This window comes from Felis catus, chromosome D1 (genome assembly GCF_018350175.1).
Source record: "Felis catus isolate Fca126 chromosome D1, F.catus_Fca126_mat1.0, whole genome shotgun sequence".
Taxonomy (NCBI): Eukaryota; Metazoa; Chordata; class Mammalia; order Carnivora; family Felidae; genus Felis; species Felis catus.
Window position 1 is genome coordinate 69,270,713 of NC_058377.1, and position 14,456 is coordinate 69,285,168.

At 45.8% G+C, this 14,456-nt stretch overlaps 1 protein-coding gene across 12 annotated transcripts in view; it reads left to right on the top strand.

Moving 5' to 3' along the window:
* The window catches only part of TEAD1 (TEA domain transcription factor 1), a 271,267-nt gene that overhangs the window by 227,790 nt on the left and 29,021 nt on the right, over positions 1-14,456 (top strand). For 11 of the 12 annotated variants that reach the window (XM_011286720.4, XM_023239574.2, XM_011286724.4 and 8 more), the window contains one exon: positions 2,423-2,596. The exons of the other annotated variant lie outside the window; for it this stretch is intronic. In XM_011286720.4, coding sequence (XP_011285022.1) covers positions 2,423-2,596 — 174 coding nt within the window. The remainder of the gene's footprint in view (positions 1-2,422; positions 2,597-14,456) is intronic. 12 annotated transcript variants of the gene reach the window in all.

Sequence of the window (14,456 nt, forward strand, 5' to 3'; positions counted from 1 at the left end):
ATCCCAGCTCTGGCTGCCTGTGGGTGGCTGTCAGGGAGGAAGAGCTGGGAGTGTGGTGTTCTGCAGAGAGACTCGGATTCTATCTGCAGGTGTCCCCATAGCTCTGCTTGTGGTGCATCCTTGCCCAGAAACTCACGGCCTGCAGGGGGCACACGAAATGACAGAAACGGTGCCGCCCGGACAGGGCCGGGGAGGGCTGGGAGCTTGCTACCAGCAGAGGTTATTAAGAAGGGTTGGGTGGATGGACACGCACTCGGCCGGTCACCTGGATAATGAAAGAACGCCTTTTGCCCTCAGCTCTCAGAATGGCGGGGAAGTAGAGAAAAGATGATGTGACAGCATTTGGGAACATTTACAGGAAGGTCAGAGACACTCCGCTGTGTGGATCTCAGCTCCCTAACCTGGCAGTGGCTTTGACTTTGTTTTTAAAATTCTCTTCCGGTACAGGCATAGTCTGTCCTTGCATAGTGGTCCCCAGCCCCCAGTCTCCCCTGAAACCTACCAGGTAGCTGGGCAGAGGCTGGGTCCGTGACAGAGCTGGACAGGTGCCCCCTTTTTCATTTCCCCTGATGCTTTTTAGGGATTTTGAAGCTTTGGTAAAGATCCCATTCTGATGTTGAACAGAAGAGGGGCGTAGTCTTCTCCCAGAAGATGCTGGGCCCTGGCCACCATCTCCTTATCTCCAGCACTGTGAACAACTGCCATCGGATGGGGTGTCAAGCCTCCTGCCCTCTGGTCCTGTGGCCAGAGGTCCATGGTCTGTGTAGCAAGTTATGGATTTAAACCAGCATTTCTTCAGGATGTATTTCTAGGGTTTTGTGACCACGCAAGTTTAGGAAACTTTGGGTTACACTGTTAAAAACTGTTTTTTAATCATGCTAATACCTACTGTGAATCTCAGAGAAGGGTTTTTTTTTAAAACAGTAGCCAGTAATACTAGCTAGCATATATCGTTTACTGTTCATTGAGTCTGTGAGCCTAGTAAGCTCTTTCTACGCAGTTTCTCATTTAAACCCCATAGCATCCCTGGGAGGTAGAGACCAGCACCTTCCCCATTTTAAAGACCGGGGAGGCACTTGTCTTAGCTGGCTTGCTCTGGGCACAAAGCTTTGTACTCAAGCAGGCTGAGTCCAGACCCCATGCTCTTAACCAGGATATGGTACTCTTCTGGTAGGCGACCTTGACCAAGCCTTCTTGTATTTGGGACTCCTCATTCCCAATGGGATCAGTACCCCGAAGCACTCTAGTTGGAGAAACGTCCGTTTAAACTTAAAAGGTAAACAGGGGCTGCTCAGCGAGCAGGGGCATAGAATTTCTTGTATGAGTCCTGTTGGGTTCCACTCTCCCCGCAGCCCCAACCCCCCCCCCCCGACGTGTTTGTGTCACGTTATGTTGGTGTCAAGCGTCTTTTCTGCAGGAGAGGCAGGCACAGAGGACCTGGAGTAGGAAGTGGAGGCCAGTGGTTCTCAAACCTGGCTGCATATTGCAACTCATGTAATGACCACTAAAAATTGCTGATGGCTAGCCTCATTTTCTGGGATTTCCAGTGAGTCCAGATGGGCTAACCAGGCACTGGTGAGGTTTAAATGTTCTTTGAGAACCACTGGTTTGGGCAACTCTTTTGTGGTCCAGTGACCATGTCTTCTACCAAAGCAAGGAGAAGAAAGGGTCTTTTTTCTAAGTTAAACGACTTAACAGGGTTTTGGTTGGTTGGTTGGTTGGTTGGTTGGTTGGTTTGTGACTGAGTGACCTGTATTCTCAGATTACTGGCCCCTTATAGCCTTGTACCATGAATCCTCTCCATGGCCTGTACTCCTCACCCTGACTTTGCACTGACAACCATGTACTGACCGGCCCCTCTGCCGAAGCTTTAGACTGGTCACTGAGGAGAATGGTGGGAAAGAGGCTCGGCACTCTTACTCCCATTGGAGGAAGTAGGTGGGTACCGCTGCCCAGAGCACTGCATCTGTGCTGTTGCCAGGGGAGCTGGGGCAAGAAGTGCATTCTGGGTGATGCTGTTAGCTGACCACACACACACACTTTTTGTTGGGCTTAACGGCAAATATTGGGCTCCAAAGGGTGTTGCTGTCATTCTCAGTTGAATCAGATGAAACTGGGTGAGAGGATAGTTTCTTGGTTCGGTAGTTAAAATAACTTCAGCTGTTATTTACTGCTATGTCTCCAGAAAGCCCTTTTTAGGGAAAACATATGCCCTTGTCAATGAAAGACAATGATTGTTTTAACCCTGAGCTATAATGGCTTTTCTTAACGTCTTCATCTTTTCAAAGGCACAGACCCTAGGCTATTCAAGGCGTAATTCCAGGATTTCGAGACTATTGCTCTTTTTTTCCAGTTCAAGATGGATGTGCCCCAGGTTGATCAAAGGGTTTGTAATGGGAATGTTTCTGTTGGTTTCTTACAGTACAACAAACACCTCTTCGTGCACATTGGGCATGCCAACCATTCTTACAGTGACCCATTGCTCGAATCAGTGGACATTCGTCAGATTTATGACAAATTTCCTGAAAAGAAAGGTGGCTTAAAGGAACTGTTTGGAAAAGGCCCCCAAAATGCCTTCTTCCTCGTAAAATTCTGGGTGAGTAAGACATTGCCGTGGTCGCGGTGGATTTTGTCTGAATGGTCGCATCCTGTGTGTGAGCGCGGAGCCCGTGCGCGTGCATCCGCAGGAGCGCCTGGGGGGCCATCCCCGTGCTGACCTTGTGATACATCCTTGGGTACAGATGCACCCGGGCAGCATCTGATATCCCTGCCCGAGAAAAAGAGAGATGGAAGGCCTCTTTGGGCTTCAGGGCTCACTCGTGCCATGGCCGTCCTCACAGATGGCTGGAGTCGTGATAGAGGACATGGGGCACGACGAGACCCTTTCTGTTTCTTCTCACTCCATTAAGCAAAACGACCTATAAATTCCACTGGAGCACAGGACCTGAGGCAAAATGGGGCCGGGATGGAGATAAAGTTTCACGCTTCAAGATTTTAGAAGTGTCGGAGAGCCTGCAAAGTGGCTTTTCCCCGTAGGTCCCTCATTTGTGCCTTAAAACACCGAGGGCAGATCCCCCCAGCTGCTGGGGCTCTCTCTGAGAGAGGTTTTCTGTTCTTTTCTCCACTAGTCAGGCTCGAGCCAAGAGACTGCTAACAGGTCACAGGCATGAGTACAATGTGTGTATGTTGGAGGCAGCGAGACACCAGAGGCCTGTTAGCAGTGAGTATTTATAAGTCACCCGTCTTTACAAAAATAAAATCACTTCAAACGTTTGCACTCCTTAGCATGGCATTAAAGGCCCTAAGTGAGCTGGTTCCAGGGGGTTCTTTGCTCTCCATCCTGTGCCCAGCAGTTCTGTGTGTCTGATGGATTTTTTTTCCTTTTCTTCTCTCCCGTGGGGCCAGCTCCTCCTTCCTTTGAGATGGTGGCTCCTTTATTCTAGCACCTTCCTCACTTAGGCAGACCATTGATTTTCCTTTTACTCCCAGCGCATTTTGCAGTTAATCAGTTCCCATGCTGGGTCATAATTACTTGGATGTGTGTCCCACTCCCCTCTGGACCCAGGCTACCTCCGGGGCACCTCACTCATAATAGGGCTGCCGTTTATTGAATACCTGCTGTGGGCTAGGAGCCGTGCTAACGCTTTACACTCATTTTATCCAGTCCTCACAGTGTTAAGTGGGATTTGCCTCCTATCCAGCTAAGAAAACAGAGACTCAGAGATTACAAAGGACAGGCTACTTGTAGAGTGGGGGGCCGGGTCTTGTAATGAGATAAGTTTGGCTGTTGTGCCTCTGCCTGATTTCCTGGCTGCCTCATACCCTGTGAGCCCCGGCCGGTCAGGGGCAGGGCGCGGGGAGGCAGGGGGGGAGGGGGAGTTCTGTCCATCGAGGACTCTCCATTTCTCTAGTACCATGCAAACGCCTTACACAAAAAAGCCCAACGAATGGGGAAACGAATGAATAGATCAGGGGAAAATGTAGGTTTTAAATTTCTTGGAGGAGAATTTACATATTAAATTTAGTTTGTTTAGTTTCTTATATCTGTCCGTGGCAACTAGATTTCATTTTTCATTCTTCTGTATTAAATTTGGATTGTTGTGGAAAAAGCCTTCTGCTTATATTAATGTTCTTGGGACAAGTAATACATATGGGTAACCTGAATAAGGAAAAATCCCTTTCAGATTGGGGGCTGCCACTAGAGATTTGAATGGTCACTGGGGGTCAGTTATTATATGGTAACATAGCAGTTTTCAAAGCATGGCTTAGAGTCCCCTGGAGGGTTCATCCGTATACTTTCAATGGGCTGAGAAGGCCAAAGCTATTGTCATTATGACACTGGGACATTGTTTGGCTTGTGCACACTGCTGATATGCACTCTGAAGGTTCAAAAGAAGTAGGGTAAGAGGTGCCGGGGTGGCTCTGTTGGTTAAGAATCTGACTTCAGGTCGTGACCTTGCGGTTTGTGAGTTCGGGCCCCACGTTGGGCTCTGTGCTAACAGCTCAGGGCCTGCGGCCTGCTTCAGATTCTGTGTCTCTCCCTCTCTCTGCCCCTCCCCCACTCGTACTCTGTCTCTCTCTCTCTCAAAAATACATAAAACATTTAAAAAATTAAAGAAAAAAAAAGTAGGGCAAAACTGCTGAAGCTTTAGCCTAATTGGGCTGGTACTCACGTACGGTTTCAAGAAAAAGAGAACTAGTCACACCAAGAATGTCCTTTATGAATTGTATTACATCTTGAACCCAGAGTACACATGGCAAACGAATGCAGGGAGCCTGCCTGCCACATCAAGGAGAACGGCTGACAATATTTATTACCAAAGAGAAAGTCCTAGCTTTCTAGAAAAAATAAGGGTTTGGGAAAACTCATATCCACCTCCGTGAACTCGACAGCTTTCCAGTACTTAAAAGACTTGTCTGGTGAGATCCACAGCCAAATCAACAAAAGTGACTTTTTGGTATTGTGTAAGATAAACCAGTGGATTTTAATGTAACCGCGTATGAAAAGTTCACGGGTATGGTTTCAGATTCCACACTGCAGCTGCGTTTTTTGGTTTTTTTTTTTTTTTTAATTTTTTTTTTTTCTTCAACGTTTTTTATTTATTTTTGGGACAGAGAGAGACAGAGCATGAGCGGGGGAGGGGCAGAGAGAGAGGGAGACACAGAATCGGAAACAGGCTCCAGGCTCCGGGCCATCAGCCCAGAGCCTGACGCGGGGCTCGAACTCACGGACCGCGAGATCGTGACCTGGCCGAAGTCGGACGCTGAACCGACTGCGCCACCCAGGCGCCCCTGCAGCTGCGTTTTAAGAAACTATCACTTGTTAAGTTTTGGTATGGTATGAAATAAAAATGACCACAAGTATCTGAAGAGCCTAGTGAGGTACTCTTTCCTTTTCTAGTTCCCTATTCATGTTAGTCTGGATTTTCTCCACGTACTTCAGCAAAAACAACACATCGTGACAAGTTGAATGTAGAAGCATGTTTGGGAGTCTAGGAGTTTACATGAAGACACACGTCAAATACATTCGCAAAGTATGAGACAGTACTACTCTTCCAATTTTTGTCTTTGTTTTTTAAAATATGGGTATGTCCAATTAAAAGAAAAAAGATGTAATGAGTTTATTTTTTAAGTAGGTAACAAACAGGGGTGCCTGGGTGGCTCAGTCGGTTAAGTCCGACTTCAGCTCAGGTCATGATCTCACGGTTCATGGGTTCGAGCCCCGCATCGGGCTCTGTGCTGACAGCTCAGAGCCTGGAGCCTGCTTCGGATTCCACGTCTCCCTCTCTCTCTCTCTGCCCCTCCCTCACTCACGCTCTGTCTCTCTCTCTCTCGCTCAAAAATAAACATTAAAAATTTTTTTTTAAATAGGTAATAAATCTTTTTAAGATGTTCTCAGTTTAAATTTCCAATACAGGAAATACAGATAGATATAACCGACAGAAACAAAAGCCCCTTGAGGTCCTCAATAAGTTTTAAGAGCAGAAGGGGGTCCCTGAGATCAAAAAGTTTTTGAGAGCCACTATTGTGAAGGGTATAAAAAGAGGCCATTCTACTCAAGTTGATTATAATTAATCAGAAATTGTAGGATCTGATGAAAGGAAACCGTTTTCATTACTTTCACATTAAACAGTATTGGTTTTTAAGGTTAATAAGATTTCTTAGAATTAGCATGTTATTTGGATATAAAGTGGAATGGAAAGTGCTTAAAAAGTTACTCTTGTTTTTGCTTCCAAAACAAAAACTTGGGATGATTTTAATAAATGCTGTCAGTGCTGGGCCCCTTTGGTCATGAATCCCCAAGGAATGAAGTCTAGATTGTAGCATGTGATTGCTGGTAGGAAGTGTCCAGTTTAGAAACAGTCGCTCTGGGATTAGATACTAGTTTATTAAATTAACACATGCAAGATTAAAATTAAGCACTCCTATGAATGTGGGAGGAGAGTTCACTCCTTGAGTACAATTGTGAGCAGCACTTAACCTTTATAAAGACATTCAGTCACAACCACGTTAAAATAAATGAGGAGGGGCGCCTGGGTGGCTCAGTCGGTTGGGCGGCCGACTTCGGCTCAGGTCACGATCTCGCGGTCCGTGAGTTCGAGCCCCGCGTCCGGCTCTGTGCTGACAGCTCAGAGCCTGGAGCCTGTTTCAGATTCTGTGTCTCCCTCTCTCTGACCCTCCCCCATTCATGCTCTGTCTCTCTCTGTCTCAAAAATAAATAAATGTTAAAAAAATTTTGTTTTAAAATAAATAAATAAATAAATGAGGAAAGGCCATTTGAATTAGGTTTACAATTTGCTGCAATTTGAAGTTGCACTGGCTTCCTCCGATGCCTCAATAAGAATAAATTATACTTAGAATATCTATCCTTGGATAGCTGGTGTTTCTAGCAGGTGTTTCTGAAGCCGGTTTAACATTCCCTTTGAAATATTTTTTGTATCTGCAATTTGCTTAGCAGATTTTCTTATCTTTATGTGAATTCAGTAAATTTCAGCAGAGATCCTGTACCCGATCTCCTTTATTCTCCTCCCTTTTTCCTCCTCCTCAAAGTGCCTGAAGTCTCTAGGGTGTCAAAGTCAGGCTGACTCTTCATTTGCCCCTACGATTGCTCCTGAAGCTGTTTTCGGAATGTCGGGCCGGCCACCTGCAGCCTGGACTCAGTCGGGCTAGGCAAGGTCAGGAGTTTGCCTCGGAGGAAATACTGAGCGCTACCCTCCGAGTCCCTGTACTTGGAGGCCCCAGCTGTGGGCACCTCCGCCCTTGGCCAGCTGACACTTGAAGGTGAATGGCATGGTGGTGTGCCAAGCAGCAGTCTGTCCACTGTTTGGAGGGTGGAAGACCCTGACTGGCACCCCAGGACTCAGGTCCCCAAACATAAATGACCGGCAGAGGCAAGGGTGCCCATGTGGGTGCCCCTCTACCCTGTTGGCTCTATAACCCCTCATGCCTTAATGGGGTGGGGCACCAAGGGCCCGTGTGGATGGCTGTATATCTGGTGAGATCTTTTTTTTTTCTTTTAAGAGCCTTATTGAGGCATAATTTACAAACCATAAAATCTACACCTTAGAAACCGGTGATTTTTAGAAAAATGTACAGAGTTACATAACCATCACTCTACTACAGTTTGAGCCTATTTGTATCAGTCCAGCAAGATCCCCCGTGCCTGTTTGCAGCCGTTCCCTGTTCCCGCTCCCAGCCCCAGACAGCTACTGATCTACTTTCCGTCTGTACAGATTTGAACCCTTCAGTGTGCAGCCGTTTGCACCTCGCTTCTTTCCCCCACAGTGTTTTGAGGTGCAGCTATGTTACGGCGCGCCTCTAGGTAGCCTCTTTCTATTGCCTGGTACTAGCCCATCGTGTGGACGTACTGCGTTTTGCTTATCCGTTCACCAGTTGATAGACTTGCGGACTGTTGACCCTTTAGGCTTTTCTCCAACAATGCCGGTATGAAGTCTTGGTGTACAAGTCTTTGTGTGGACATGGTGGTTGCGTGTTCACCATCTTTCTTGGCATTTTTCCATAGCAGTGGAATTGCGAGGTCACATGGTAACTTCATGTCTAACTTAAGAAACTGCCCCAGGTGTTTTCTTAAGTGGCTTCGATTATTTTCCCTTCCCACCAGGTGAGATGTTAAGGGTCACTCGCCACCTCCTTCAACCATTATGGCGGCCAGTATCAGGGTAGGGAGAGATGACCTTGAACGCTGTAGATGGATGAGAGGCTGGCTAGGGGGATCAGCAAGACACAGGGCACATGTGAGGTCCATCCAGGTGAGTTCAGGAGCGTTCAGGTACCTTGAGGTGCTTTGCAGCTGGGCCTTCACTTGTATGCGAGGCGTAGGTGGGCGGACAGATTAGGAAAGACAAGGAATCCGGTTTGATCAGCAAAAGGAAGCAGTCAGTGCTTTTAACCATTTTCAAGCCAAGAGAGTATTCGGATTCTTTTTACCAAGTGTTACAGCGACTTTATTTGCATTTTGCCTTCTCTATTCTTATTCTTTATCTTTTTCTTTTCTTGACCCTCTCCTTATTTCCTTTCTCTTCCTTCCTGCCTCCTTTTCATTCACTCTTGTGCATTTTAATTCTTTTCCATATTTAATTACAAAGAGAAGAAGAGGCTTCTGCAGGAAGGGGAGGGAAGGGGCTTCTCACTTTCTCAGCAGTTGAACGTGACTTAATGAGTTCCTTTTTTGAGCCAGGACTATGCCAGATAAACATGTCCTTCATATTATTTAATCCTTGTGAGGCCCGTGTGATTATTCCTACTTTACTTTACACATAAAGAAATTGAGTCAGGGAGAGGCAGAGTGACTTCTGCAACGTCTTACAGCTAATCAGTGTGGGATTGGCCCAACTCTGAATCCACACTCTTTCCGTGAAATTTGTGCGTGGCCTCTGCAGGGGGCACAGCTCTGTCCCTAGCCCCTCTCCTGGCCTGATTTCGCTGGAAGTGGGTGACGGTAACCGACGGGAAGCAGCGTGGTTTCCGGCTGAAGTCAGCCCTGTCATCACGGGATGCCCTGGTGCACGTTACGTGGGGGCAGCCGTGAGCAGACGCTGCTACCAGGAAGTTCAGGTCGGACCTCGAGTCTTCTTAGAAAAACTGATACCTCACTGTTAGCGGCCTTTGGGGTGGGGTTAGGGGAGCAGCAGCTTTGTGTTTACATTATGATTCCAAAGGCAATATCGTAACATTCTAGACACTCTTGGAAATATATAACTTTTCATTCATTCCTAAGTGCACCATGAATATAAGACATGTTTATGTAGCTTGAATCGGGTAATACATTAAATTAAATCTAGTATCCGGCTTTTCTCCCTTACCAGACACCCTGCCAAGTGGCCATATGCCATTATATCCCTAATTACCTTTTTGTTTTTTTAGTTTATTTATTTATTTTCAGAGAGAGCGCTCGTGCGAGTGGGAGAGAAGGAGAGAGAATCCCAGGCAGGCTCCACAGTGTCACCGTGGATCCTGATGTCGGGCTTGAACTCACGAACTGTGAGATCATGACATGAGCCAAAATCAAGAGTCAAACCCTTAACCGACTGAGCCACCCTGGCGCCCCCCTAATTATCACTTTTAATGACTACACGATATCCGATTTGCTGGTTAAATAAGAATTTAGTTATCCTTATTTTATTAAATATTCATAATATTACTGTGTGTGTGTGTGTGTGTGTGTGTGTGTGTGTGTGTGTGTGTGTGTAAATAACCAAGGTGCTGTCTTCTAAGGCAGTTGAGCACTGAGTAGAACAGACATCTGCATCCAGCGTGCATGGACATAATTTAAAACGAAACAACTTTCAACTGTCACTTTGCTTTTTGAATTCCTCTTCACCTGCAGTTATTTTTTCTTTCTACTCAAAGACCTTAATCCTTCCTCATTCTCTAGAGCAACTTTTTTTAATGTTTATTTATTTTGAGAGCAAAAGAGAGTGCACACGAGCCGGGGAGGGCCAGAGAAAGAGGGAGACAGAGCATCCCAAGCAGGCTCCGTGTGTCAGACCTGAGCCCAAATCAAGAGTCAGACACTTAACCAACTGAGCCACCCAGGTGCCCCCTCTATCGAAACTATCAACGAGGTTAAACATACTGTTTCACTCAACTCTGAGACCTATACTTGTTCCCATCTTAGCAGTTCTAGAAGTGGGATGCTGCTTAGAGCGGACACCATCAGTGTCTTCCTGCCCCTTCAGAGCTGTGGTCGTCCTCACCTGCCCTTTGTGACCTGAGCCAACGTGGGAGGCATCTCACCAGCCCCCTGTCACCTTAGTTAAGTCTTTTGTACTAATAGCGCTTTGGACGACTAGTGCACGTCTTGGCTTAAACTTGAATCCCTACTGAAAACGTCTCGGAAAAATTACAGTTAGATGCAGGACTGAAGTTATGATCGAGGAGTGTGGAACCAGACTGGTGAGGCAACCCTTGCACTGGCAGAAAACCAGACATTTTTTCCCCTTATAAAACAGTGATGGATTAGGTGCTGTGGAGGCCCTAAGAACAGAAGAGCCCCATCCGCAAATGGACCATTTCCGCACCGAGATTACGCAGATGGGTTGCCAGTGATACAGCAGACAAGGCAGCTAATTTCAGATAAATGCCAACTGTCTTGGAATTCACCATCGGATTCCCAAAGCTAGACAAGGTGTGGGTGTGATTTCATCGTGAGTCCCAAAAGACAGAAATCCAAAGTATCACTTGCAGCTGACTTTCAAAAGAAGTTCCTTTCCAGCCACATGTGGTTTCCTGAAGGAAGTAAACAGAATTATGGGTTTAACCAAATAAGAAACACAGCAAAGCTAATATTTTTTGAAGGGCCTCAGAATTCTACTCTCTGTCCTAACAGGGTGTTCAAGTGTCAAGCTTGGGGACTCTGGTTCAAAGAAAGCCACGTGTTACCAACACGTTACTGATAACCTTGCAGCCTAAAACTATTTAGAAGAATAATTAGTATGATGAAGACTTAGTCTTAAACTTTGCTTGAAATAATAAGTAATATGAAAATGAAATTTTACGGACATGTACCCTGTTGTTAAAGAAAAATTTTATACACGTTTATATAACGTTTCTTTTTTCTCTCAAATTATCAAATTAGTGGTATTTTAGAAACCAAGGTATATGATGCTACCCTGTGGTTATGCGTAATATTTTGCTTTTTAAAATTCTTGGAATTATGATCATTCAGTCGAAACAATTAACAATAAATAAATATATCTATAGTCGTTCAACTTTCTTAACCTATTTTTCTGGGGGAGGAAAAAGGCTAGTTTTACTAACCAGGGCAGATGTGAGAAGGCTTTACAAAACAGAAAGAGAAAGTGAGTTATTTGGAAAGAGGGCAGCTGTTAGAAGATGCTTTTATCTTGGTCAGAACGGAATCACATTTGTTGGACAAAATGACAGCCACTATAAATAAAACCACTGGGCTTTATGTAAGAGGAGAAACCGGGAGCACACCGAAGCTGCCCGAATGGCCCCCTGCGGAGTTTCAGCCTGTGTCTAATTGGATTCGGCCTGATTTTGGATTGGAATTGTAGACTGGAGTCTATCATTTGGAACCAAACCCACCCGTTCCTGTTGGTGGAAAAGGAAGTTAGCAAAATGGAACGATTTGCTCCGCACATGTTTCAAACTGCTATCAGTAAAGAAAGGGCCTTTCAGTTCAACAAGCCTTCCGTGTCTCCGTACTTCGGTCTCATCTCAAAATAGCATCGAGTCCCGAAATTACGAGAGCACTGGCAAGTGGTGGCATGATGTAAGTGGAGGGAAGATTAGCAAGCAAAACCACGGTGTTCGGAGGTATTTATGAGGCTAATACATAATAAATACCCTGGGCCGATTGTGGTTATGTGATCATCTTCACCAGTGGCCTGTTTTTTATAAAAAAACCATTGCTTGGGGTGTCTGGGTAACTTAGTTAAGCATCCGATTCTTGATTTTTGGCTCAGGTCGTGATCTCACGGTTCATGAGATCGAACCCTGAGTCTGTGACAGCACAGAGCCTGCTTGAGATTCTCTCCTCCGCTCCCTCCCCCCCACCGCCCCGCACACCCACTCGCTCTCTCTCTCTCTCTCTCTCTCTCTCTCTCTCTCATGCTCTCTCTCTCAAAAATAAATAAATAAACTTTAAAAAAAAAACAAACATCTCTTATCCACAAGTTCTGGTACTGCGTGTGCAGGGCTAGGCGAGTGAATAAACTTGCACACGCATCCAGTTTGGTTTGATTTCATAAGAGAAATGTCTGGAGCTTGCTGGCATTTTCTGCTTTGACTGCTGTCTCTTGCTGCTTCCTTCCTGTTTTCCCGGCCCTGCATCCTAAACTTCTTTGAAGGCCTCCTCCACCGATCAGGGATCCCATCTGTAGCTTTTGTTTACCCGGCGGTGTGGTGTATATAGGAGACTTTTTAAGTGTTTTAAAAAAAATTTGTTGGCTGAAGAGTTCTTTCACTCAGCACACGTAGAAAAATTGCTATACGTCAGGTGCTGTAATACACCTGCCAGTTAGCCAGCTTAGATGTCGTGTACTGATAGAGTAAGCATCTGATAGTTTATGGAGTGATGCTTCTAGAGGCATTTACCAGAGTAGGGGAGGACACCTTGAGAGAGCCCCCACGGAAGCTTTTTTCCAAGCTATCTCTGGAGTTCTGTTAGGTTCTTACAGAAATGGTTTCTTGTTTTGCATTAGTGACAGACATGTACGTCACTAGCGAGTCATTCAGTCAACTCTCAGTGCACACTACTTTGATCCTAGAGAGCTGGGAAAACAGACTTGATAAGAGACCGACCTTGGTGTCAGGTCTGGGATGGCAGACACATAGGCAGGTTAAGTGACAGCACCATGGGATAGGAGCTGTGATGGAAATGTGGAAGCACAGAATGCCTGAGAACATTCCGGAAAGCCTCACAGACACATGGCATTTGAGCCGAATCTTGAAAGAATTTGGTCAGCGGAAGGGGAGTGGGAAGGAGTTCCAGGAAGTGGACGCTTGTTCAGAGACCGGAAATCTTACTAGGAGGTGTTGGCTGCTGAGTCTTCCAGAACTTGGAGAACGGTGAGGGTTGGGTTGGAAACAGTGATCTCTGTGGCCATCACTTTCTATTTAAAAGACTTTCCGGATCCCCCTGAAAACACGGCCACACAGGACAGCCTAGAAAATGGAAGGCGCTCATTCTGCTTTTTCCTCGATCCCTTAGCCTCAGCCACAGTATGGATACTTTTTTTTTTTTTTTTTAACTTGAATGCTTATGCACATCTTGGCGGGATGTAAATTGGAGTTTCCTTAAGCCCTTGGGAGACCCCATCCGACAGCTGTTCCTCTAATGCTTTCTGTGCTGGGTCATTTGGCTCAGTGGTTGCTAACAAAGCCCAGGTCAGGGGTCCATCTTTTCTTGCGCTGGGCTCTTTAACTCTGCTCCCTGCCATGGTTCCAGGCTGAGATGCTAAGCCACTGTCCCCCATGAGCCACTGCTAAGCAGAGGTCTGGGGAAGCAAACACGTGATGTCTCTGCCCTTCCCAGTTATCTGCCCCGTTGTTGGCGGCACGATTGGCTTGTCTGTAACTTTGCCTCAAGAGAAGCCTGAGAAGGAGAGAACTAAGGTGGCACGATCCGGTTGGTTCTTGTTGCCAGACCCAGTTTTGCAAGAATAAGTGGATTATCTGGACATAGTCATCCGGACATCTTGGTCGGTTGTCTAAATACACGTAGGCCCTTGGTGATATATGACATCCTTTCTCACAGGTGGCGACCCAGAGCACATCCTACCCACCCACCGCATTTGTATTTACTTTGTACATTGCAAAAACAATATAAGCTTATTATAAATAGTCTAAGGAAATCAATAGACTGGAGAAGAAAACGTGAGATTTCCCCCCACCCGCACAGCCATGTATCCTCCTGGACTTTTTACACACATTTACAAACATTATCCATCATTCGATTGTACTAAAAAAGAATTATGCTCCATGTATGATTTGGGGGCTTTGTTTTTTTCTTAAAATATCCTGAGCAGAAAACGTCTTTGAGGGTAAGTCCCAATCTTTGTTCTTTTTGTTAACATGACTTGTTAGTAGAGTTGCCAGATTTTAGCAAACGAAAATACAGGCCACTCAGTTACATTTGAATTTCAGATAAACAACATACACGTTTTTAGTGCACACAACTTCCCACGCGATCCTTGGGAAACACACATAATTAAGAAAGTTTGTTGTTTACCTAAACATCCAATGGATCGAGGTGTCCTGTATTTTATTTGGCAACTCTGCGCTTGTTAATTGATTTGTTGTCATTCTGTGTAGGACTTTTCTTGCACAAAAACTCTCAACCAGAAAAAAGGTCCCGTTTCGCGATTTGGAAAGGGTGGTCTCGGGCCAGTGTTCACACACCTGATGAATGTGCTGCGTGACGGGCCGGCTCAGCTGGGAGCCCAGTACTCATTAGCTGCCTCCATTGG